Source organism: Sturnira hondurensis, unplaced genomic scaffold (genome assembly GCF_014824575.4).
Source record: "Sturnira hondurensis isolate 20B ecotype Veracruz unplaced genomic scaffold, ASM1482457v3 Scaffold0022215, whole genome shotgun sequence".
NCBI classification, from domain to species: domain Eukaryota; kingdom Metazoa; phylum Chordata; class Mammalia; order Chiroptera; family Phyllostomidae; genus Sturnira; species Sturnira hondurensis.
This window is the reverse complement of record NW_028094846.1, coordinates 188293-209500: the sequence shown is the minus strand read 5'-3', so window position 1 is coordinate 209500 and position 21208 is coordinate 188293. Positions and strand designations below refer to the sequence as shown.

Below are 21208 nucleotides of genomic sequence, written 5' to 3'. Positions count from 1 at the left end.
TTCTTCTCCGGCACCTTGCAGGTCGAAGCCTGAGGCTCCCCGCGAATGGTCAAAGGAAGAGCTCAGCAACAGGAAGAGCAGTGAAGCCTTTTCCATCCATTCCCCAGCTCCCAACCAGAGAGCATCCTCCTCCTGACCCCCACCCCCCAAACTAGTGCAGTTGTACAAGTGTCTTGGCCAGCTCACCCACGCAGTTAACAGCCACCAATGAGAAACACAGGCCACCAGAGGAAGCAGCTTTTATTGATGAGTTACCTCCAGAAACCAAAAAGACTATGTACCTACTTTCCATCACCCCCTACCCTTTCAGGACCTCTCTTGAGGAAGGGATATATACCAGTAATGGATTTCTGGTTTTCCAAAGCCTCGGGTTTTCCCCTCCCCATGTAGTCTTAGAAATTCAGTAGCAATACTGATTTTTTCCCTCCAGTAATGCAGCTACTTAGTAACAATTGTGGGTGGAGGAGTGAGGGAAGCAGTTAGATGAGTAAGGAATACACAGGAAAGCAGGAACATAGCCTATCAAAGGTCCCTCTGTCCAGCCTCAGTGGCTTGATCCTTCAGTTGCATTTCTCCTTATGCTGAATAACGCCTTTCTGAATCAGATCTGGGATCTCCACTGCCAGCCACGGACCCAGCTGCAATACAAGAAGACCCTGTGAAATTACTACCACCCAGGCATGTGTCTTATTCCATCAGAAGCTCCTTCCTAGAGAGAGTCTAGAGGAACATGCCCAAGGGAAAACACTGTTGTTCCTTGTTTATTCTTGTTATCCTGCTCAGGGCCTGACCTCTTTTCCCCCTTTATAATCAAATACCCCAAACTTACCCCCAGAGCCATGAGATGAGCTAGTCCAAACTTGGGCACGTTCCTGGCCCACAATGGCTTAAAGTGATCGGTCAGACATATTTTGCCACCCCTATCATAGGGACAAGAGGGAAGAAGGTGTTGACATGCAAGGTTTACCATGAAGTATAGCAGTCTCTGGGGAGCACAAGACTACTAGTGATCCAAACTGAGAACAAGGTCAGCTAAGTACTTTGCCCAGGCTTGGTAGAAGGAAGCCTGGAGATTCTCTAGGCCAGCAGGTTCTGGTGCAACTCCTGCCTCCCAGAGCTCCTCCCTAAACCCTCCTTTGACCCTTTCCCATCTCCTGTTCAATCCTACCTGTACATCTTGGCTGTTTTTCCATCCAGTTCAGGGACTGCAATTTCTGGAGCAGTAGTAGGATATGTGATAGGAATCTGGAGGAATAAAAAGAGAATCAGGATAGAAAGGAACTAATACAATCAGACACACATTTCGTGGTTGAACTTAAATGTTTGGCAAACTCCCCAAGGAGCATGTGCACACCAGGATTCTGGCCTTGGAGATTAGCCACTGTATCCTATGCTTGCTTCAAACCTCAGCTTCTCCCTTTCATTTGAAAAGTTTTCTTTGGTCCTTTCAAGAAATGTTACTTTGTTAATCATGTAATCCCTTCCCTTCTACTAACCTCCATATTTCTCCCTCCAACATACTCACGTCAAACTCAATGTCAAACTCATATTTAAGGAGATCGTGGATGTACCAGCACTTTCCAAACCACCTATAAAAAAGACCAAATATTAGTCCAATTTGACTGTTCTTCTCATACTGAAATGTATTCTTGGCTTAGGTGGCCAGTCTTCCATGGGAGACTCACGGGATGGGAACTGGGAAACTCAGGAGCTGTGGCAGTGGACACAGCCAGTATGAGGCAGGGAAGGCCTGGCAATGAGCTCTGAGACACTAATATGCTAAAGCCATGTAAGATTCCCACCCCGATACCCACCAAGAGGGTCTGCCTACCGAGTCCCTTCCTTGTTGGACTCCAGTCGGAACCAATCAGTGTCTGCGTTCTTGTTGTTCTCCACATACTAAAAGCAGAGAATTAGGTCTTTGAGGGGGAAGTTGGAGCCAAGGGCAGTCCTCCTTCCCTCAAAAGAAAAGTATGTGATTACTTTCTCTTAGTACACTTTTCCAACTTTTTTATGCCGTAAGCAAAACTGAAGACAAAGCTACATTGGTAAGCAGGGGACTTGCCCAGAGCAGAGAATAGAATGCTTGGGTTCCACTCAATTTAACACAAAAGGCTATAGCTTGGGTTCTCTTCTCACTTCTGTCAGTGTCTGCCCTCAGCCCACAATTCAGTTTATGGGGTACTCCCTCCTTGGAGGACCTCATATAGTCCTGGTTCTGACTAGCACCCACATGCTGATGACTTCCAAATCTTTACCTTTAATCCAGACACTTTCTCCGAGTTTCAGACTCCAGTATCCAACTATATACTGAAATTGCTATCTTTGTTTCACAGGTACTTCAAGTGCAGCATTTCCCTCTGTTCCTTCAAACTTGTTTTCCCAACTGCATCAGTCTCAGGTGGTTACATCAGTGTTCACTTGGTCACCCAGGCCAAACACCTGAGAATTATTCCTGACCCTCCCTCTTCCTCACTCTAGTCCACCAGCCCTTCACAATGTCCTGCAGATTTCACTTTCTGAATATCCTTCAAATATACCTCTCCTTTCTATTCTCACTGCAACTAACTGCAGAATTTAGATCACCTTTCTTTCTCCTGCACTAATGGAAGTCTCCTAATTGATCTCCTACCTTCAATCTTATCCCTGTCAACTATATTTTCCTCTCTACTGTCGTTGTTATTGGCCTAAACCCAAATATGATCAGGCTATTCCTAGCTAAAATCTTTAAAGGTATCCCAAGGCCACCAAGATAAGTTCGAGTGCTCAAACCTATCTCTCAAGTCTTGCCCACCACTCCCTGCCACACTTTTGATGCTGTAGCAGTTCTGAGCTAGTTGTTTTTCTTCATACACCTCATGGCGTTTCTAGCGTCTTTGCCTTTGTTCATTCTCTTTGCCATGAATGTCCTTCTCTTACCCTCATGCTTTATCCAGATAATTTATGTTTACCCTTCAAATCTCAGCTCAAGCACTGACTCTGCCAGGAAGCATTCCCTGAGCAGACCCAAACTGGATCAGGTAGGTACCTCACCTCCTGCTTCAAGACACCCGAACAGTTTCTCGGCCTCCCTCTCCCTTAGGATCCTTTTCATACGTACTAGATGTACAATAAAGGTTTAACTTATTTATTCATTCATTTATTTTTAGTGCATGAATGCACGCGGCAGGAAACAGACCACTGACCACTTAAACTTTCTTCTTAGAAGGATGGGTGGTTAACTGAGGGCATGGCAAGTTCCTGACAGTGACCTCAGCTTCGCGATTCTGCAACTACCATCTTCTTGAATTTCCAGCCCTAATGTGTGTTCCTCCCTCAAGAGTAAAAGAGGGAGCAGAGACGCGGACCGGGACCTAGACCACCTCCTCACATCCAGGAGAGCAACCACCTGGAAATAGAGGGACACGTCATCTTCCTGGGGACGTATCCCTAAAGTGCTGCTTTAAGCCAGAAACTCTGGTCCGACTGTGGCTCCCAATGCGGGTCTCTTCCATCGATCCTCCACCATCCTAAACCCCAAAACCCCCGATCCCGCATTTCTCCAGTTTCTATGAATTTGGGAGCTAAACTTTGAAACCGGAAGTGGCTTCCACACGGAGCCTATTCCTAAGCACACAAGATTACCCGCAACGCTTTTGCGACGCGGCTGGCTGCAGTAGCACAACTAACCCGGATAAGAGACTGATACTCTTCCTTGAGTCGCTGCACCCACAGCTCTCGATCTCGAGGTCCAGCGTTAGTCTTCAGCACTGGGATCTCGGACACGATACGACGGGTGGCCTCGTCCGCCATCTTGGTCAAGGGCGCAGGAGAAACGCGGAACTGGTTTTACGTGTCGTTTTACATTCAGGGCGCCGCCATCTTTACTAAGGGAAGATGAGGGGTTCAGCTGCCTTAACACTTCCTTGACTGCGATTTTTATTTTCCAGTAACGAGGACAAATTTGTCACCTGCTCGTGGGTGCTACGGGAAGAACAGATGGAAACGATTCCTCTGTCCTGAATATGGCACCTAGCTCAAAGGTTAAAAAAAAAAGACCCGCAGATTGCTGAAAGCGTGACTTCCGCTCATGCTCAGAGAAGTAATCAGAGAAAACGCTTCCGGTCACCTCCTCAAACTTGGAGAGTTTGCAGAATTTCAGGCCTTTCGTTCTAAGCTCTGTCCAGGCACTGTCTTCCTGAAATGCCCGATTCACATATTATCGTGTCTAATAGCTTCTTTAGCTTCCAAGTAATCGGCCTGAGGAAGCGGGGTCAACTCAAAGTATAGTGTGCGGTCTCGCCCCAATAATCAACACAGTCGAATTAGGGAATTAGTAAGTGCCAAGAAGGAAGACGTAGTTAGTTTACCAGAGCCTTTTTTTTTTTTAAGTCTGGAATTAACCCATCTAGAATGGAATCATATCTCTATCTCTAAGGCATGGCACACAGTAGGTGCCCAGTAATCTTGCAATTTTGTATCTTCCAGTTTTTAGAATCTAAACACATGGGTTTTGGCTTAAATTTACATATCTTGTTTACTGTTAATCGTTCTAGCATGTAGCAATAATTTTGGATCGGATCCTATTAATCATCAACTTCTATAGACCATCTACAAATGTGATAAGTACACTACAAATTAATTTCTAATGGCTGAAACCTCCAGTACAATGTTGCGTAAAGGTTGAGAGCAGACATTCTTGTCTTGTTCTGAATTTAGGGGGGAAAACCAGCATTCATTAAGTATCAGGTAAGCTGTAGGCTTTTCCTAGATGCCCCTTATCAGGTTAAGGAAGTTCTCTTCTATGCCTAGTGTTGAGATTAATAATGAAGGAATGTTGGATTTATTCTAAATGCTGTGTTGAGATTATGTGGTTTTTGTTTTTTATTAGCATGTTACATATTTTCTTTAAGATATTAGATACTGGATAAGTGTAAGACAAAGCTTTTTAGTATCTCACTGGAGGTTTCTCTCCAGGAAGAATAAAAGTTAACTGTCTTTTGAGTGGTTGCCACTGTGGTGTGGTACAGAGCACAGAGATTTGGAATGAGGCTCTGAAATTTGTCATAAGACTTTGGAGATGGGAGAGAGGAACATGGTGACATGTGCGTCAAAGGATACAAACTTAACCATTATAAGTAGAATAAATTCTGAGGATCCGTTGTAAAACAGGGCTACTGTAGTTAATTTATTGCATACCTGAAAGTTGCTAAGAATTGATCTTAAGTATTCTCACCACAAAAAAGTTACGTGAAGTGATGGATGTGTTAGTTATTTTGATTGGGTAATCATTCTACAATATACGTATGTAAAGTTGTACACAGATTATCACTTTATTTGTTTTTTAAATTTCATTTATTGACTTTAGAGAGAGGAAGGGAGAGAAACATCAATTTGGTGTTCTACTTCTTTATGCATTTATTGGTTGCTTCTTGTGTGTGCCCCGACCTGAGATTGAACCTGAAACCTTGGTGTATCTGAATGACACTCCAACCACCTGAGCTACCCAGCCAGGTTCCCTTCAAACTATCACTGTAAATGTTTTATTTGTCAATTCCTCAATACAGTTGAGGTATAGGGTCTTTGGAGAATTACTAAACTCTGTGAACTACATTTTTTCTCATAACTTATTCATACCGTAATTTACTAAGCAGACTGTCATGGATGGATACTTAGGCTGTTTTAATCTTTTGCTGTTACAAACAGCACTGCAGTTAACTGCCTTCTCTGCGCCACATTTTTACGTGTAGTAAATACTACACAACTGTTGCCCCCCAAAACTTGTGTATTGAAAATTTTGTTAAATATTGCCCAATTGCCCACCATAAACATTAAATCAATTTGTATTATAATTAGCGATATAAAAAATGACAAGTCGTCCCCTCAAAAACCAGTGTTCACAACAGAGGTGTATTTGCCAATTCCATGATCAAAATGGAATCGCAATTTTAATGTCCATTTCACTTATTGTAAGGCTTAATATCTTTTCATGTTTAGTATCCATTCACTTTTTCCTTTCCTGTAAATTCTTATTATCTCTTGGCCCCCAAAAGATATCCCTTTTTAAAAAATCATCACTTATTTTTTTATTGAATTTGCATGAGGTTTAAAAAAATCTTTATTTTTAAAAATCTTTTAAAAAACCTTGCTGATATATTTTTTAATATTTTATTTATTTTACTTTTAGAGAGGGGACTGGAAGGAGAAAGAGTGGGAGAGACATCAATTTGTGGTTGCCTCTCATGTGTCCCCCACTGGGGACCTGGCCTGCAACCCAGGCATGTGCCCTGACTGGGGATTGAACCAGCAACCCTTTGCTTCACAGGCCCGCGCTGTCTACTGAGCTACACCAGCCAGGGCACTTGCTGATATTTTAATCTAGATTATATTAAATTTAAAGACAAATTTGGGAAACTGACATCCTTGTTTTCTCCACCCAAGAACATAATGTTCCATTTGTTCAAGTTTTTTTTATGTAGCTAGCATTTAAATATTTTATTCATACAGATTGTGTTCATTATTGTTAAGGTTATTCCTAGACATTTTTTCTTGGTTTTTATTTTTAGAGAGAGGGGAGAGGGAAACATCAATGTGTGGTTGCCCCTCATGTGCCACCTACTGGGGACCTGGCCTACAACCCAGGCATGTGCCCCGACTGGGAATTGAAGTGGTGACTCTTTGCTTCAAAGTCTGGTGCTCAATCTGCCAAGCCACACCAGCAACGTTTGGGTATGTTCTTCTATTGTATCTTTAACTTACTGTTTGTATATATAAAGGGCTATTTATAACAATTTTAAAGTTGATTCTTTTGAGTTACTTAGGTAAAGAAGCTATTATGTAATAATGATAGTTACATTATTTTAGCTATATAAAAATATGTATAAAGGCCTGGCTGGTGTAGCTCAGTGGATTGAGCGCAGGTGTGCGCACCACATGATAGCGGTTCTATTCCCAGTCAGGGCACATGCCCGGGTTGCAGGCCAGTTCCCAGCAGGGGACTCACGAGAGGCAACCATACATTGATATTTCTCTCCTTCTCTCCCTCTCTGAAGATAAATAAAATCTTAAAAAAAAAGAGAAACTAGCCCTGGCTGGTGTGGCCCAGTGGATTGAGCTTGGGCCTGCGAACCACATGATTCCAGTTCGATTCCCAGTCAGGGCATATGCCTGGGTTGCGGGCCAGTTCCCGGCAGGGGACTCACGAGAGGCAACCATACATTGATACTTTTCTCCTGCTCTCCTTCCCTTCCTCTCTAAAGATAGATAAATAAAATCTTAAAAAAAAAAGAAACTAGACACTGCAGATAATGTCACATTTTTGTGCTTAATTACCAATTTATTCATAAAAACATGTTTGGATTTTTTACTACATGAAGCTTAATTGCTCTAAAGTCTTTTTTTAAATTTTGTTGATTTTTATTTATTTATCTTTAGAGGGGAAGGGAAGGAGAGAGGGAGAGAAGTATCAATGTGTGGTTGCTTTTGGTGTGTCCCCTGCTGGGAACTGGCCTGCAACCCAGGCATGTGCTCTGACTGGGAATCGAACCGCAATCGTGTGGTTTGCAAGCCCGCACTCAATCCACTGAGCTACAGCAGCCAGGGCTCACACATTATTTTTTAAAAGATTTTATTTATTTATCTTTAGAGAGGAAAGGAAGGAGAGAAGGAGAGAAACATCAATGTATGGTTGCCTCTCGTGAGTCCCCTGCTGGGAACTGGCCCGCAACCCAGGCATGTGCCCTGTCTGGGAATCGAACCGTGATCGTGTGGTTTGCAAGCCCGCACTCAATCCACTGAGCTACACCAGCCAGGGCTAATTTCACACATTATTTTTTAAAAAATGTATATTTAGCTAAGTCTTGGAGGAAAACATGAAGAAATGAGGTAATGTGAGGAGTTACAATTTTTTGTTATTTGTAAGTTCATTAATTAAATAAAATAGTAACAGAATTCTTAGCATTTTAAATAAATTCAGGGCCTGGATGCATGGTATTCTAGAAATCAGAAGCCTTTTTTAAGTGAAATTGTATCTCCTGTAGGTAATCTGGGGAATTTACAATATGGCAAGTGTCTGCATTTTCAAAGAGGGAAATTTTTAGTGGAGTTCTGGAAACTAAAAGACTAGGATTACTGACTCTTAGTTACATTATAGAGCAGCTATTAAAGAGTGATTTATGGGCAATGAAGAAAAGCAGCAATCCTCAGATGCCTAGTTGTTTGTCACAGTGATTCAGTCTCCCGAAGTGTCAGATCCTCTGTGGCCTTTTGCAGGTGTCTTCTTGGCCTGGGACACTCCTCCCCGGGCTCTGCAGCATAGCTGGCTTCCTCCTGCCCCTGAGGCCCCAGCTTCGTGCTGCGTCTCCAAAGAGAGGCTTGCTCTGATCACTCCTTTTTCCACCCCAGCATCCTGTCCTTTCCTTCACAGCGCTTCCCTCAATTTAAAATGTCGTGCCCACTTTCTTAGTGGCTGTCCACCGTGTAAACCAGGAAGTCGTGCCTGTCTTGTTTACCAGTGTGCCTCCTATCACACACGCCTGTCCCAGTACCCAACCTGTAAGGGAATGACTGATGACTTTCCTTGCCAGTGTTACTGGGTTAACTAGAACATCATTGAGACAGTATATCTTGATTTCAGGAAAAACATGTTTTCTGATAGGTTCTTTGAAAAAGACAGAGAATGGGCTTGAATGTAGGAGCATTTTTAGTTGATTGAACAACCCACCACAGAAGACTTGGTAGATTGTCTAATCAGCTGGTGGGGTTGGTAAGACGGGCCTGTATTCTATCCTGGCAGGCAGGGTGTCCAGTGACTTAGAAGTTATCTACAGGGGGCAGCAGAGAGCGGTTATAAAGAAAGGTTGAGAAGCATCTTGGACAGCAGAGCATTAGTTTCCAGTGACTCATTGTGGGCCCTACTCTTCTACTGAGAAACTGGGAGGCACTGGAGTTCTAGGTTGAAGCTCAACTGAAATTAGGAGCCACTATGAAGCCTGAGTCACTAAGGCAGCCTGGAGTTGGGGGAACCAAGAACTAGAGAGGACTGTCAAGGAAGCAAGTCCCCGCGGGATGAAGTTCAAGAGTAAAGCCCAGGCAGGGACGCGGGCTCAGTGGGCATGGAGGTTAAGGGGAGACTTGTGACAGTGGGCTGCTAAAGGGGTGTGGACTGAGCTATCTGGTTTGAAAAGATCGTAATTCTGGCAGAGACAGGGAACAGCATAGACTGGGACAAGCAGCCTTAATAGAGCTCAGATCCAGGAAGATGAGAGACCTGCTACACTTTGAATTGGTACCACCAGAGACCTGGAAAAAATAGTTCACTGGGACATGGTAGCTGTCTGAAGGGCTGACAATGAAGTATGATCCAGGGAGAAAAAAATAAGACCAAAAAGTGCAAGTTACAAAGAGGAAGATTTTTGGCTCTGGCAAGGTATCTCAATTGGTTAGAGCGTCCTGACATGCCAAGGTTGCAGGTTTGATCCCTAGCCAGGTCACATACAAAAATCAACCAACAAATGCACTGATAAGTGGAACAGCAAATCAATGTCTCTCTTTCTCTCTAAAAAAAAAATCAATAAAAGGTAGATCTTTTCTAAATACAGAGCAAGGGCTTTCAAATCTCCAAGAATTACAGTGAGTTGAGAACTATTTCACACAACATAGTGGAAACAGGAGATGTGAACAGTCGCTGAAGGGTGTCAGCCTAGAGTGCAGTGAAGGGAGAGGTGATTGTGGGAATGATGTGCCGAGAAGCAAAAAACGGGGCAGCAATCGGGGGCAAGGTGAAGGGCCAGTCTTTGAAAGCTGGAGGGATGTTTTCTCAGCTGAGGCTTCTAGGAAGACAGACTGGAACTGACGTAAAGGAAGGGGAAATTCAGGTTTTTTGTTGAAGCCAGAAGTGGGTAGAAAAAGAAGACAAGGCAAGAAATAAAGTTTTTGTTTTAACTATAGAGATGGTATACAATTTAAACCAAGGGTGAAGAGCTGTTTAGCTACGGCTAACCAAAAATCTTAGTGTTGGGTCCTAGCATGGCTCAGTGGGTTGGGTGTCATCCCCCAAACCAAAAGGTCACTGGTTCAATTCCTAGTTAAGGCACATGCCTGGGTTGCAGGCCAAGTCTCTGTTGGGGGCATGTGAAGTAACCAATCAATGTTTTTGCTGCCTCTCTTTTTTGTTTCCCCTCTCTATATAAATAAAATCTTTTAAAGAATCTTAGTGTTTGAAAGTATTTTTTCTCAGTGATGGGCACATGAACACCAATCTCTCTACACAGATGCCCTTGGTTCAGCTAGTATTTAACCCCACTTCACCTTTGGAAATCTGCTCAGCCCTGTTGACAGGACCTCTCCAGCACCTGTTAAATTCCAAGGCTTTGCGTTCAAAGAGTGAACTTGCAGCACCCCCAACCCTCATCAAAAAACATTCCCACAAATGTGCCATGAACATTTGCTTAGGAACACACCACTGTACAAATATCTGGAAGTTGTAAAAAATTTTTTTGAAGATTTTATTGCTTGCTACAGGGGAAGGGAGGGAGAGAGGGAGAGAAACATGAGATAGCTGCCTCTTACACGCCCCAAACAGGGGGCTGGGTTTCATCAGCTGGGGACCTCTCACTTTGTGGGACACACCCTCAACTGGGGACCTGGCTGGGAATCAAACCAGCAATCCTTTGGTTTGCAGGCCTGCGCTCAGTCCACTAAGCCACACCAGCCATGCATAAGCGCAGTTTATTCTTGTTATTATGTATTAATAATTGTAGTATTTTCCATGCTAACAACTGTAAACCTACTTTTGCCCCACCCTGTACTTTGTGACTTTCCAGTCACTCTATTCATTTCTATCTAGTTTCCTACCGACGATCTCTGAAACAGATTTCTCTAAAATTACTAAATGACTTAACTTGTTGCAAAACCCAATGGACACATTTTAGTCGTATCTTACCCGAGCTGTCACATTCAACCCTTTGACCAGCTTCCTTGATATCTGCCTCCTGGTTTCCTTCCTTTCTGTCTTTGCTCCTTTTCTCATGTAACCCTGAAACGCAGGCATTCCTCTCTCTAGCCTATTGTATTCACTTCTAGGGCTTCACCAACCATTTCTAGTAACACACACACACACACACACACGCACGCACGCACACCTACCCACCAAACCTTTCTTTTGGGTTCCAAGCCCACAGGATCTCATTCCATTGCCTAATAGATAACCCAGGGCACCCAAAACTCATCTTCCGCTCCAAAACAAAAAATGGCACTATTACTCCCCACCTGTTCAAATCAGAACACTGGACAATATCCCGCATTTCCTCCCTGATCCGCACACCCATTTCCAATCTATTTCTCCCATTCCAGGCTCCCTTCTGGCCACCCCTGGGCTGGGTAAGGGCTTCGCAATTGTTCTCCTTGCTTCTAACTCCGTCCCCTCCAGCCCACTGCTGTCCCCAGTGCACTAGTGATCTTTCTAAAGTGCAGATTTCTTAGTGATTGTTCTCACCTCTGCTAAGGCTCTTCACCGCCTACCCGTTGCTCTAAGAATAAAAACAACCGATTCACAAGGCTTTGTGTACTCGAGTCCCCCAAACTCACAGACCATTCCCGGCTGACCAGGCTCCCAGCCCCAGTTCCCGACGGTCCAAGGCTTAGCTCGGGCGACGCTTTCTTCAGGGCGCAGAGGCTCAAACAGACGAACTCTCGGCGGGCAATGCGAGAGGGACACCGAGCAGCGCCCGGTGCCGCGGAGCCAGGTTCCTGGACGTCCGGGTTAACAGGAAGCTCAGGGCAAAGGTCGAGTCCTCCTTGCGAACCTCCCCCCGTCCACCGCAACCCGATCCGTCCCATTCCGCCCTTATGCGTCACGACCGCCAGCCCGCCTTTCCGTGGGTCTTCGAGTCGACACCGGCAGCTGTGGCGCCACTGATGTTCCCACACTCACGAACGCGACCCTCTCTACCCCCTTCCGCGGCCCCGCAGCCGCTACCGGCCCAGAGACGTGCACGCTGCCAGGTTGCCCTAAAGCAAGATGGCCGCCAGCCTCCATTCTGGCCGCCGAAGTGAAGCCAGGCCCTGTCTGCGCCAGGCCGCGGCCGGGCTGCCCTCACCTGGCATGGCTCCTCGGCCCGTGCCCTACTGTGGCCCTGAAGCCGCCACCAGCTGGCCCACGGCGGGCGGGATTCCGGAGGCGCTACTCAGAACGACGCCTGTCCCCGCCCCGCCCGCCCCGCTCCGCTCCTCTCCCCCGCCCCACGCCCGCGCCGGCGGCGGCAGGAGCCCGGATGCGGCGCCGGGAGACGGCGGGGGGAGCGGCGCAGATGGATCCAACATGGCGTCGCCGAGCCTGAGCCCGGGGTGAGGCGGCGGGGCGCCCGGAGCGGGGAGGGGGCTCGAGCAGGCGGGGCGGGGCCGGGCGGGGCCGCGAAGGGCTGCGGGCTGGAAAGTGAGGGGCGGCGGCGACGCGCAGCCCGAGGACCCGGGGGAGGGAGGGGACGGCGCTGCCAGGTGGGGGAGGGGCGCGGCGAGGGGCGTGCGGGACGGCCGGCGGGGCGGGGGCGTCCGCGGGCCGGGCGGCGGGACGGTGGGCGGCCGGGCGGAGCGGGGCGCTGTCCGACCGGGCGCTGGGTTGGGGGCGCGGGGCGGAGGCGGAGGGGAGCCGGGGTGCGGAGGGCAGGGCTGTGGCGTGCGGTCGGGCGGAGGCCGGGAGTCCCGCGAGGGGCGTTGGAGACGTGGGCGGCGGAGGGTCGGACTCGCGACGTCTGGGGCAGGGCTTGAAAGTGCTTCTTTGGGGTGGCAGGGGCAGGGCCCGCGGCAGGACTCGGGTGGAATAGGCGAGAGAGGAGGTTTGGGGAACGGAGAGCCTGCCGGTGTGACGAGGTGACGAGAAAGTTTGGGAGGGAGGGCAGTGGGCCGGGACGCGGGACCTGGGGCTGCGGGCGGGGAGGGGCCCGCGGCTGCCTTCGCGGGGCGGCCCGGAGCGGAGTTGAGGGCATCAGTTGCAGCCGGTCCCCGCTGGCAGGCCTTCACTCGCGCTAACGTGGGAGGGCAGCGGGGCGGTCAGGTGGGCTTGCAGAACCGGACTCGGCTGAGCGTTCGGCTGCGTTTGGTCTCGAGCGCTGCCCGGCTTCCTCTCTCCTGGTTTTCCCGGTTAGGAGAAGAGGGGGAACCGGGAAAGACGGCGTCCCAGGAGTGTGGTCGGAAGGAAGGACTTTTCTGGGTGTTAGCGGTGCGGGAACGCGGGGAGAGCCGTGCTGGGTCGCCGGAGCCCTGCGTGCGGAGGGGAGCCTCTGCACGTCCGGGAGAGGGACCAGTGCGACGGGTGGCAGGGGGCTGGCGACTTGCCTGCCTTGGTTTCCAGACCTTTCTTCTGCTGTTCGGGTGCTAGGAGGGAGGGGTCAGCGCTTATATATAGGAAACGTCCCCGGTGCATGTCTGAGCGCTGCTGGATGCTGCCCTGCTGGGTACCTTGCTTTCTGTGTTTGGCGAGGGAAAGGGCTGACCGAGTTAGAGTTTGGAGCGCAGTTCTGGTCCGATAAGTGACAGGGTGGATGGGAAGTGTCTTTTTTGGTTGTAACACCTTCCCGGTTTTCCCTAAAGATGAGAGCCAACGTTAATATTGTAACAAAATTAGGCGGGTCTCATAAGGAACTGAGGTTTCAGCTGAGAAGGTGTCAGAGGATAATTGGTTTCCCCACAAGTTGTTGAATTTGGGACCTTTCTTGCCCTGAGTCTGGGAATTTTTGGAGTCGTTTTTGTGTGTAGATTGACTAGTGGAGAGGAGGTGAGGTTTCGGATTAAGCGCGGGGGAGGGTCATCTCCGTCAGGAGGAATCCGGGTTTGTCTGTGTTTTTGCAACCAAGATTGACTAACTCTTTGGGCCTTTGAGGTTTCAAAATAAAGCTTGAAAATTGACCCTTTTCCCTTTTATTTGTTTTTGTTTTGCTGCTGGCTTCCGATCTGCTAGGAAGAGACCTGGAAAATTAACTTCCTGGCAGAGGTAAGTCTGGAACTTTTTTATTGTTTCCAAATAATGCAAAGGATTGCAAATGGCGTGAGAAATGTGTTGGGGTTGAGCTCGGTAGTGGGGAGGACCGCGGGTGAAAGGAGAGTTCTCACCTGCCAAACCGAGTGCATGGGTCTGTTGCAGTAACTGGGTGTTAGGTGCTGGGGAAGGAGAGCAGAGATTAGGGTAGGCTCGCCATTCAGTTTTGTTGTCTAGTCCTCTTGGTCGGCTCTGGAGAGCCAGTTTTTAACACATGGCACATTGCCCTTCGCTACAGTGTCCACTAACCGTTGCCCTGGAAGGTTGCAAACTCTGTCTCCTAGTTGTTCAGAGCATCACTTTTTTAGTTCTTCCACTTAACTTTACTCCCTAAGGGCTTCTGAGAGAGTCAGATACCTGTGGTTCTGTGAAAATGCAGAGACCGTCCCTGGTTGAGATGAGCCTGACTTTGCTGGAAAGTAGAAACCTATGACTAACCAGTCGAGAGGAAATCTGGTGGACAGACTGTCTGCAGGTACCTTGGCTGCTGGGAGCTCCCTAAAGAGAAGACACAAACTACAGCTCTAAGAAATGCAACGGTTCATCAGAGCAAAGGATTGTTTGGGAGAGACTGAAGTGGGGACTCATATTTTAGGTTCTCACATGGACTCACACTGACTGCAGAGTGTGTCTCGTGGCGTCTGTCGGTACTTCAGGCCCCGAGACGCTGCAGTTCTTGCTCACCTGCTGCTGTGAAGGGGTGTGTTCCCCTCGCTGCTCTGGCAGCTGCATCTGGGTTCTCTGTGTAATGTAAGCTGAGTTCCCTTGCTTCATTGCCACAGAAAGCTGTGTGTATTTTGGTTTAAGAGGAAGTTGGCCATGTTCTTTTAATGCTGAAGTTAGATAGGTTCTTGGAACCCCCACCTGGGTTGCTGAGTGAGTGAACTCACTGTCCGAGGTGATAATTAAGTGGCGAGGGCTGCCTGTTATCCAGCCTCCTGACTTGTCTCCCAAGGATGTGGCCTTCATTTTGCTTCATTGAATGAGTCTGATTGGCACCCTAACAAGGAAGGGTCGGCTGCTGACCTAGTCTTAGGACTGCAGAGCTGGCCCTGAGGGTCAAGCACAGGATCCCTTGTGTCTGTCTGTCTTGCACAGGGTAGCACATTCTCTTATCCTTGGCCCAGGTTGAACTAGGTCAGATGAGACCTCCTGGGATGGGGCCGAGGGCGTGTAGCCCCACCACCTGCCGTTCACCTGAATGGCAACAGCAGGTGCTGGAGACTGAGGTTGGAGTGGGATGGAGCTCTTGGGTGCCGGTCGGGCTTGAGAGTTAGACCAGTCTGTGTCTGGCTGTCTTCTCCTGGAGTTGGGTGGGCTTGGGTCCCAGCAACCGAGCAGCGTTCTTTTCCAGACCTCTGGTGGAGAGTAGCATGCCGTCTCTCTTCCCTCAGACTCTTCATCCTGCCCCGTGGAGAGGAGGGTTTCTGGTTCTCAGAACTGTCAACATTTTGGGCCAGACAGTCCTTTGTTCTGGGCCACTGTGCTGTGCATTGTAGGTGCTCAGCAGCCCCTGTGACCTCTACTCACTGCTTGCCAGTAACCGCCCCCCCCCCCCCCGCAGGACAATCTAAAACATGTGCATGCATTGCCGAATGCCCCCTCAGGCAAAATCGCCCCTGGTGTAGAAACAGTGACCTTGAAGCTCTGATCACTTCAGGCACCGTCAGTGATCTGTCCTGGAATCTAGAACTTAAAAGTGGCTGTTTTTTCCCTCAAGTGTAGGGAGTTAACCCTCAGAGGATTGAGGCCTGTCACAGAATTGTATCCATTGCTGAGTAATTAGAATGATTAGGACTGTAGTGCTTTTCTGTGTTCTGCCTCGTTTCCAGGGGCCTGTTACTTAGGGCCGTGTTTCCTCACTTCCTGGGGTTTATAGTCAGGACACTTTGAATTGGGAAGGGCTGCAACGGCTTGGCCTTCTTACTGGCTGAATGTGAAACCTGCCCATCTGCTTTTTTGGGAGCCTCAGAGTCAACAGGTGGCCAGAGGGAACAGGTGGGTTGGGGGACAAGTAGAAGTCACCGTAGCTCTGAGGAGGCCTGCTTCTCCTGAGTGGCCTGCTAGCCAGGAGCTGTCCGTTCCAGTCTCCTGTATTCGCACCCAGAGACTGTGTTGGGGCAAACGGGAGGGAAAGATGAGGAAATTCAGTCTAGACTTAAACAGCTGTTTTCCCAGCTGTTTCCCTTGCAGTGGGTGGGGCATCTCCTGATAGATATGGGCTGTGTTTCCTATCCACACACCAGAACCCATGGGGTTTTGCTCAGCGATGCAGGAGTGGACCTCTCTGTTCTCAAGTGTGTTGAGTTTCGGTGCTTCGGTGGTTAGGGTCACTGAGGCAGAGAGGACCAGGCTCCACTGGCTCTTGGCTATTCTGAAGTAGCTTCTTCTGTTCTTCCTCTTAACCTATTTTCAGTTTCTTGGTGTTTGAAATGGATGGACCCTCTGTCTCCTTGTGGAGTGCAGCGCTGTGGGTTGGGCTGTGCTGCAGTGTTGGGAGGCTGCAGCTGGCCGGAGCATGTGCGTGGTAACCGAGTTGCATGCATCTATTTTGTATGAGGTCCTCTCAGTCTTGGACGTATCTGAGTGCACTGCTTAATGGGTGTTGGATGTGATGATCTGGAGACAGTTCAGCCTGGGTGCCAGGCCCTGTCCATTGCGAGGCACTCAGCCCCCTCGGTGTGCAGATTGCGGCAGTGCACTTGGGCAGGTCGGGTACCAGCAGTAAGCAGTGCTCTGTGGGAGCGCAGGAAAGGACCCCTTACCCCAGCCCAAGCTCCCTCTTAAAGGGTGAGGAGGAGTCGGCCTCTGGGAAAGCATCGTGGTGGGGGCATGGAGTCCGAAGGAAGAGAGGCATTCAGGCAAAGAGGATAGCCTTTGGACGGCACAGAGAAGTGAATTGCATGATGTATGTGAACTTTTAACAAACTGATAAAACGTTACAGAATAAAAAGTGGGTTATGAGGTTGGAAAGGTAGGTAGGGCCAGGTCTTAGAAGGTCTGGTGTGTTGTGTGAAGAGTTTGGGCTATTCTTGTAGGTAACCAAGGGGGTGAAGATAAGTGTTAAGCAGAAAGTGATGTGGTCTCTTGTGCTTTTCAGTTAGCTCATTTACCTGGGTGTGGTGGTAGGTTTAGGTGGCTTAAGACTGATGGCAAACAGAGCCCGTAAAGAGGCTGCTGGCAAAAGTCCAGGCACGAGATTTCTGGGACCTGAACCAGGGCAGGGCCATGAAGGTGGGAAGGTAAGGCAGGTCTAAGCAGCGTCACCGAGGTGCCAGATGAGCGGGCAGCTGGAGGTCGTGGCCACAGGGGTGGTGAGCAGGGCTGGACCTGGGGGTGGTTGTTGGCTGGGTCCTCAACATCACCTGGGGTGCTTGAGGAACTTTGTGACTCAAATGCCGAATCATAAAATGAATGTAGGGCTGTGATTGGCCCGTGACAAGGGGGTTGGTAAATGACAAACATGAGGAAAAGTTAGAAGGCAGCCCATCCAAATGGCATCTGAGCATCCTGGGGTACAAGGAGAGCAAGAGAAGCACAAGAATGCTTGACATAGGAGTTTGGTGGCCCTTGGCAGACAGCAAGCTCAGTGGGTTAGAATGTCGTCCCCATGCGTTGAGGTTGCAGGTTTGATTCCCATCAGGACACATACAATCAACAACCAATGAATGTATAAGTAAGTGGAACAGTAAATCAGTATTTCTCTCTCTCTAAAATCAATCAATAAACTTTAAAAAACACATAGGAGCCCTGGCTTGTGTGGCTCAGTGGATTGAGCTCCAGCCTGCGAACCACAGGGTCGCCAGTCCTATTTCCTGTTGGGAAGCAATGCCTGGGTTGTTGACCAGGTCCCCAGTAGGGGGCGCACGAGAGGCAACCACGCAGTGATGTTTCTCTCCCTCTCTTTCTCCTTCCTTTCCCCTCTCTCTAAAAATACATAGAATATTTTAAAAAAATTAAAAAACATTGGTTGGTAATGTTTCTGGATTTAAATTCATGAGGTTTGGTGTATTTTACTGACTAACCTTCTGAGCAGTTGTGTGTCTGGACTTGGTTGGATTGGAGGAAACCTAAAGATAGGTTTATGGAAGGATGAGTCGGGGCTACAGAGGTTAAGGATGCTGATTTCTTTCAAGTCCCTTTCAGGACAATTTATGTGAGATTCACAAAGTGATTTCACATGTGTTTGTCCATCAGATCCTTACCAGGTCTGAGCAGTGGTCTCTTTCCTGCCTGCTTGGTAGATTGGGCTGTGAGACTTGCTAAGGTCACACGCCGGGCGGCATGGCCTGTTAGTGGTGCAGACAGAACGGAAACTGGTTCTCACTCCGGAGATCTTTAGTTGCCTCCTCTCAGCCCCCAGTTTACCTGCAGCAGCTCCCATGTCGAAGAGGGAACTCCACTTCTGCTCAGTTGTGCCTACATTTAAGAAGTGAACTGGTAAGCCCTGGCTGGTGTAGCTCAGTGGATTGAGCGCGGGCCTGCGAACCACACGATCGTGGTTCGATTCCCAGTCAGGGCACATGCCTGGGTTGTAGGCCAGTTCCCGGTTCCCGGCAGGGGACACATGAGAGGCAACCATACATTGATATTTCTCTCTCTCCTTCCCTTCCCCTCTAAGATAAATAAATAAACCTTAAAAAAAGAAGTGAACTGGTTGCGGGAGAGCACAAGGGACCAAGGGCACTGTGTTGGAGATAGGGGACACTCAGAGTGACATCTAAGAGCAACGCCTGCTGAACGTGTGGCGTGAAAATCCCACATCGCGTCTTCACGTAGGTGGAGTGACTCCAGCTCCCCACTGGTGTCATGGACTCGGCACCATCTGTCATTGCGGGCAGAGCTCTAGGCCTTAGTTTTTAGCACACGCTCACTTGGCGCTGCCCTGTGCCAGGCGTGGCATTAGCACTGGCAGTGCAGGAGCGGATAAGACCAGTTCTTGCTGCTGATGAGCTCACAGGCTCTTTTGTCCTCACAGTGTAGTGGGGCTTGTAGGTGCTGAGCAGGGATTCCGGAAAGCATCACACACCTGAGCCCCCAGCATGGCGGGCCTGAAGCGCCGGGCAAGCCAGGTGTGGCCGGAAGAGCGGGGCGAGCAGGAGCACGGGCTCTACAGCCTGCACCGCATGTTCGACATCGTGGGCACCCACCTGACGCACAGAGACGTGCGTGTCCTGTCCTTCCTTTTTGTGGACGTCATTGATGACCACGAGCGGGGCCTCATCCGAAACGGACGTGACTTCTTATTGGCACTGGAGCGCCAGGGCCGCTGTGATGAGAGTAACTTCCGCCAGGTGCTGCAGCTGCTGCGCATCATTACTCGCCATGACCTGCTGCCCTACGTCACCCTCAAGAGGAGGCGGGCTGGTGAGGGGCAGGGGGTTGGGGACACGGGCATGGGGAGGAGTGCCAGTGGGGGGCAGCACTGACCCTGGGGGTGCCCGGGGCTGTGACGAGGCCCGTTGGAGGGGTGGACCAGGAGGAGGGAGGGCCGTGTCTTCCCAAATAACTCCCTCTTCCCCTGCAGTGTGCCCCGACCTTGTAGACAAGTATCTGGAGGAGACATCCATTCGCTATGTGACCCCCAGAGCCCTCAGCGATCCAGAGCCAAGGCCTCCCCAATCCCCTAAAACAGGTGAGAAGGGTATTAACTCCCCCAACTCCATTATCAAGAAAGGGCACACGGGCCGTGACCAGTGTGGCTTCATGGGGTGGGCGTCATCCTACTGAACAGGCTTCCATTTCCAGGCGGGGGTGCCTGCCCTGGTTGGGGGATGTGTGAGAGGCAGACCTACCAATGGATGTGTGTCTCCCTCCCTTTCTCTCTTCTTTCCCCTCTCTCTGAAAATAAATAAAATTTTAAAGAAAAAAGAGAGAGGACATGGAACCCATCATATTCCCAGCTTAAAATGAAAGGACACTACCTCCCCCCATAGCCCCATAAAAATCAGGGGAGGTGCAGTTGTGTCCCCTGGATCCTGTGATTGTTGTCACATTGTGTCCTAGGTCACATCGTGGATCCTGCATTTCCTGCCACGTCTAAGTGATTCCTTCCTCATTCTAAGAGGAGTGTTTGAGCTTCTGCATTTACCGCACTGCCTTCTCCCCTTCCCCCCGCCAGTGCCTCCCCACTACCCCGTGGTGTGCTGCCCCACTTCGGGCCCTCAGATGTGTAGCAAGAGGCCAGCTCGAGGGAGAGCCACACTTGGGAGCCAGCGAAAACGCCGGAAGTCAGTGACCCCTGACCCCAAGGAGAAGCAGACATGTGGTGAGAAGTCCACTGGTCCCAGAGGCATGCTCTCTCTCTGTGGCAGGCTCCCTTAGAGTGCTGGTGCAGGGTGGGGCTGAGTGTCTGGTTAACACCAGAACACAGGGGCACCGGCACAGCACCCTCGCTGTAGGCAGCCCCTGGTTGCCCTGGGTGAGGGAGGGTGTGGGTGTCCTGTGCTTGTCCACCAGGGAGATGCCTCCCAGTGGCAAGGTGCTGCTTGAGTGGCGGGATAACGGGGCTTGGGCACCGCCGCTCCACTGTGGAACCGCCCACATTTGGGCTGGTTCAGGGGCACCTGGAAAGGGGGGAGGGGCCGCCCAGTGCTCCAGCTTCACTGCTTTGCAGCTCTTCGAACCTTTCTTGAAAATTCATCCCTCAAGGCCATCTCTCATGCATCCCTTCTCTTCCCTGCAGACATCAGGCTGCGGGTTCGGGCTGAATACTGCCAGCACGAGACTGCTCTGCAGGGCAATGTCTTCTCCAACAAGCAGGACCCGCTTGAGCGCCAGTTCGAGCGCTTCAACCAGGCCAACACCATCCTCAAGTCCCGGGACCTGGGCTCCATCATCTGTGACATCAAGTTCTCCGAGCTCACCTACCTCGACGCATTCTGGCGCGACTACATCAATGGCTCCTTACTGGAGGCGCTTAAAGGCGTCTTCATCACAGACTCCCTCAAGCAGGCAGTGGGCCACGAAGCCATCAAGCTGCTGGTGAACGTGGACGAGGAGGACTACGAGCTGGGCCGGCAGAAACTCCTGAGGAACTTGATGCTGCAGGCCTTGCCCTGACCTTCCCCCTCCCGGGACTCCTCCTGGCACTCACCTCTGGAGCGCACATACTGTCTGGGTTTGTTCTCGCCCCTTCCAACCAATCACACCCCTGCCTTTTTTTTTTTTTCTTTCTTTTTTTTTTTTAAGGAAAAG

The 21208-nt window shown here is 49.5% G+C and overlaps 2 protein-coding genes and 1 long non-coding RNA gene across 7 annotated transcripts; 1 reads left to right on the top strand and 2 right to left on the bottom strand.

The window, feature by feature from the left end:
- Positions 1-222: 222 nt before the first annotated feature.
- UFC1 (ubiquitin-fold modifier conjugating enzyme 1) lies at positions 223-4044 on the bottom strand. Its single transcript, XM_037035026.1, has 6 exons — positions 3670-4044; positions 1832-1899; positions 1526-1589; positions 1169-1245; positions 830-920; positions 223-638 (listed from the first exon to the last, which is right to left on the bottom strand). The coding sequence occupies exons 1-6, from the start codon at positions 3790-3792 to the stop codon at positions 561-563; spliced, it is 501 nt and encodes a 166-aa protein (XP_036890921.1). The 5' UTR covers positions 3793-4044; the 3' UTR covers positions 223-560.
- A 3870-nt stretch (positions 4045-7914) lies between these two features.
- LOC118979103 (uncharacterized) lies at positions 7915-11942 on the bottom strand. 2 transcript variants are annotated; one of them, XR_005064843.1, is made up of 5 exons: positions 11474-11942; positions 10922-11078; positions 10438-10494; positions 10283-10287; positions 7915-9223 (listed from the first exon to the last, which is right to left on the bottom strand). It is a non-coding gene; the product is annotated as an uncharacterized LOC118979103 (long non-coding RNA). The 2 variants fall into 2 exon arrangements; XR_005064842.1 differs by lacking the exon at positions 7915-9223 and having other exon boundaries at positions 10167-10494.
- A 293-nt stretch (positions 11943-12235) lies between these two features.
- Positions 12236-21208, top strand: DEDD (death effector domain containing). Of its 4 annotated transcripts, none has more exons than XM_037035021.1 (6): positions 12236-12324; positions 13934-13966; positions 18990-19378; positions 19539-19646; positions 20133-20279; positions 20697-21208. In XM_037035021.1, exons 3-6 carry the CDS (start codon positions 19054-19056, stop codon positions 21071-21073), a joined length of 957 nt encoding a protein of 318 aa, XP_036890916.1. In that variant the 5' UTR covers positions 12236-12324; positions 13934-13966; positions 18990-19053; the 3' UTR covers positions 21074-21208. The 4 variants fall into 4 exon arrangements, with proteins under 4 accessions (XP_036890916.1, XP_036890919.1, XP_036890917.1 ...); XM_037035022.1 differs by lacking the exon at positions 12236-12324 and adding an exon at positions 12438-12474; XM_037035023.1 differs by lacking the exon at positions 12236-12324 and adding an exon at positions 13780-13804.

What these genes read in the sequence shown, in the direction of transcription:
- UFC1 (XM_037035026.1), bottom strand. Translation starts at nt 3,792, where the DNA reads ATGGCGGACGAGGCCACCCGTCGTATCGTGTCCGAGATCCCAGTGCTG. An exon ending in AGTTTGACATTGAGTTTGAC is followed by an intron (nt 1,246 to 1,525) that starts GTGAGTATGTTG and finishes TTATTCCTCCAG; the next exon opens with ATTCCTATCACATATCCTAC. An exon ending in AAAACAGCCAAGATGTACAG is followed by an intron (nt 921 to 1,168) that starts GTAGGATTGAAC and finishes TCCCTATGATAG; the next exon opens with GGGTGGCAAAATATGTCTGA.
- DEDD (XM_037035021.1), top strand. Translation starts at nt 19,054, where the DNA reads ATGGCGGGCCTGAAGCGCCGGGCAAGCCAGGTGTGGCCGGAAGAGCGG. An exon ending in CCTCAAGAGGAGGCGGGCTG is followed by an intron (nt 19,379 to 19,538) that starts GTGAGGGGCAGG and finishes CTTCCCCTGCAG; the next exon opens with TGTGCCCCGACCTTGTAGAC. An exon ending in TCCCCAATCCCCTAAAACAG is followed by an intron (nt 19,647 to 20,132) that starts GTGAGAAGGGTA and finishes TCCCCCCGCCAG; the next exon opens with TGCCTCCCCACTACCCCGTG.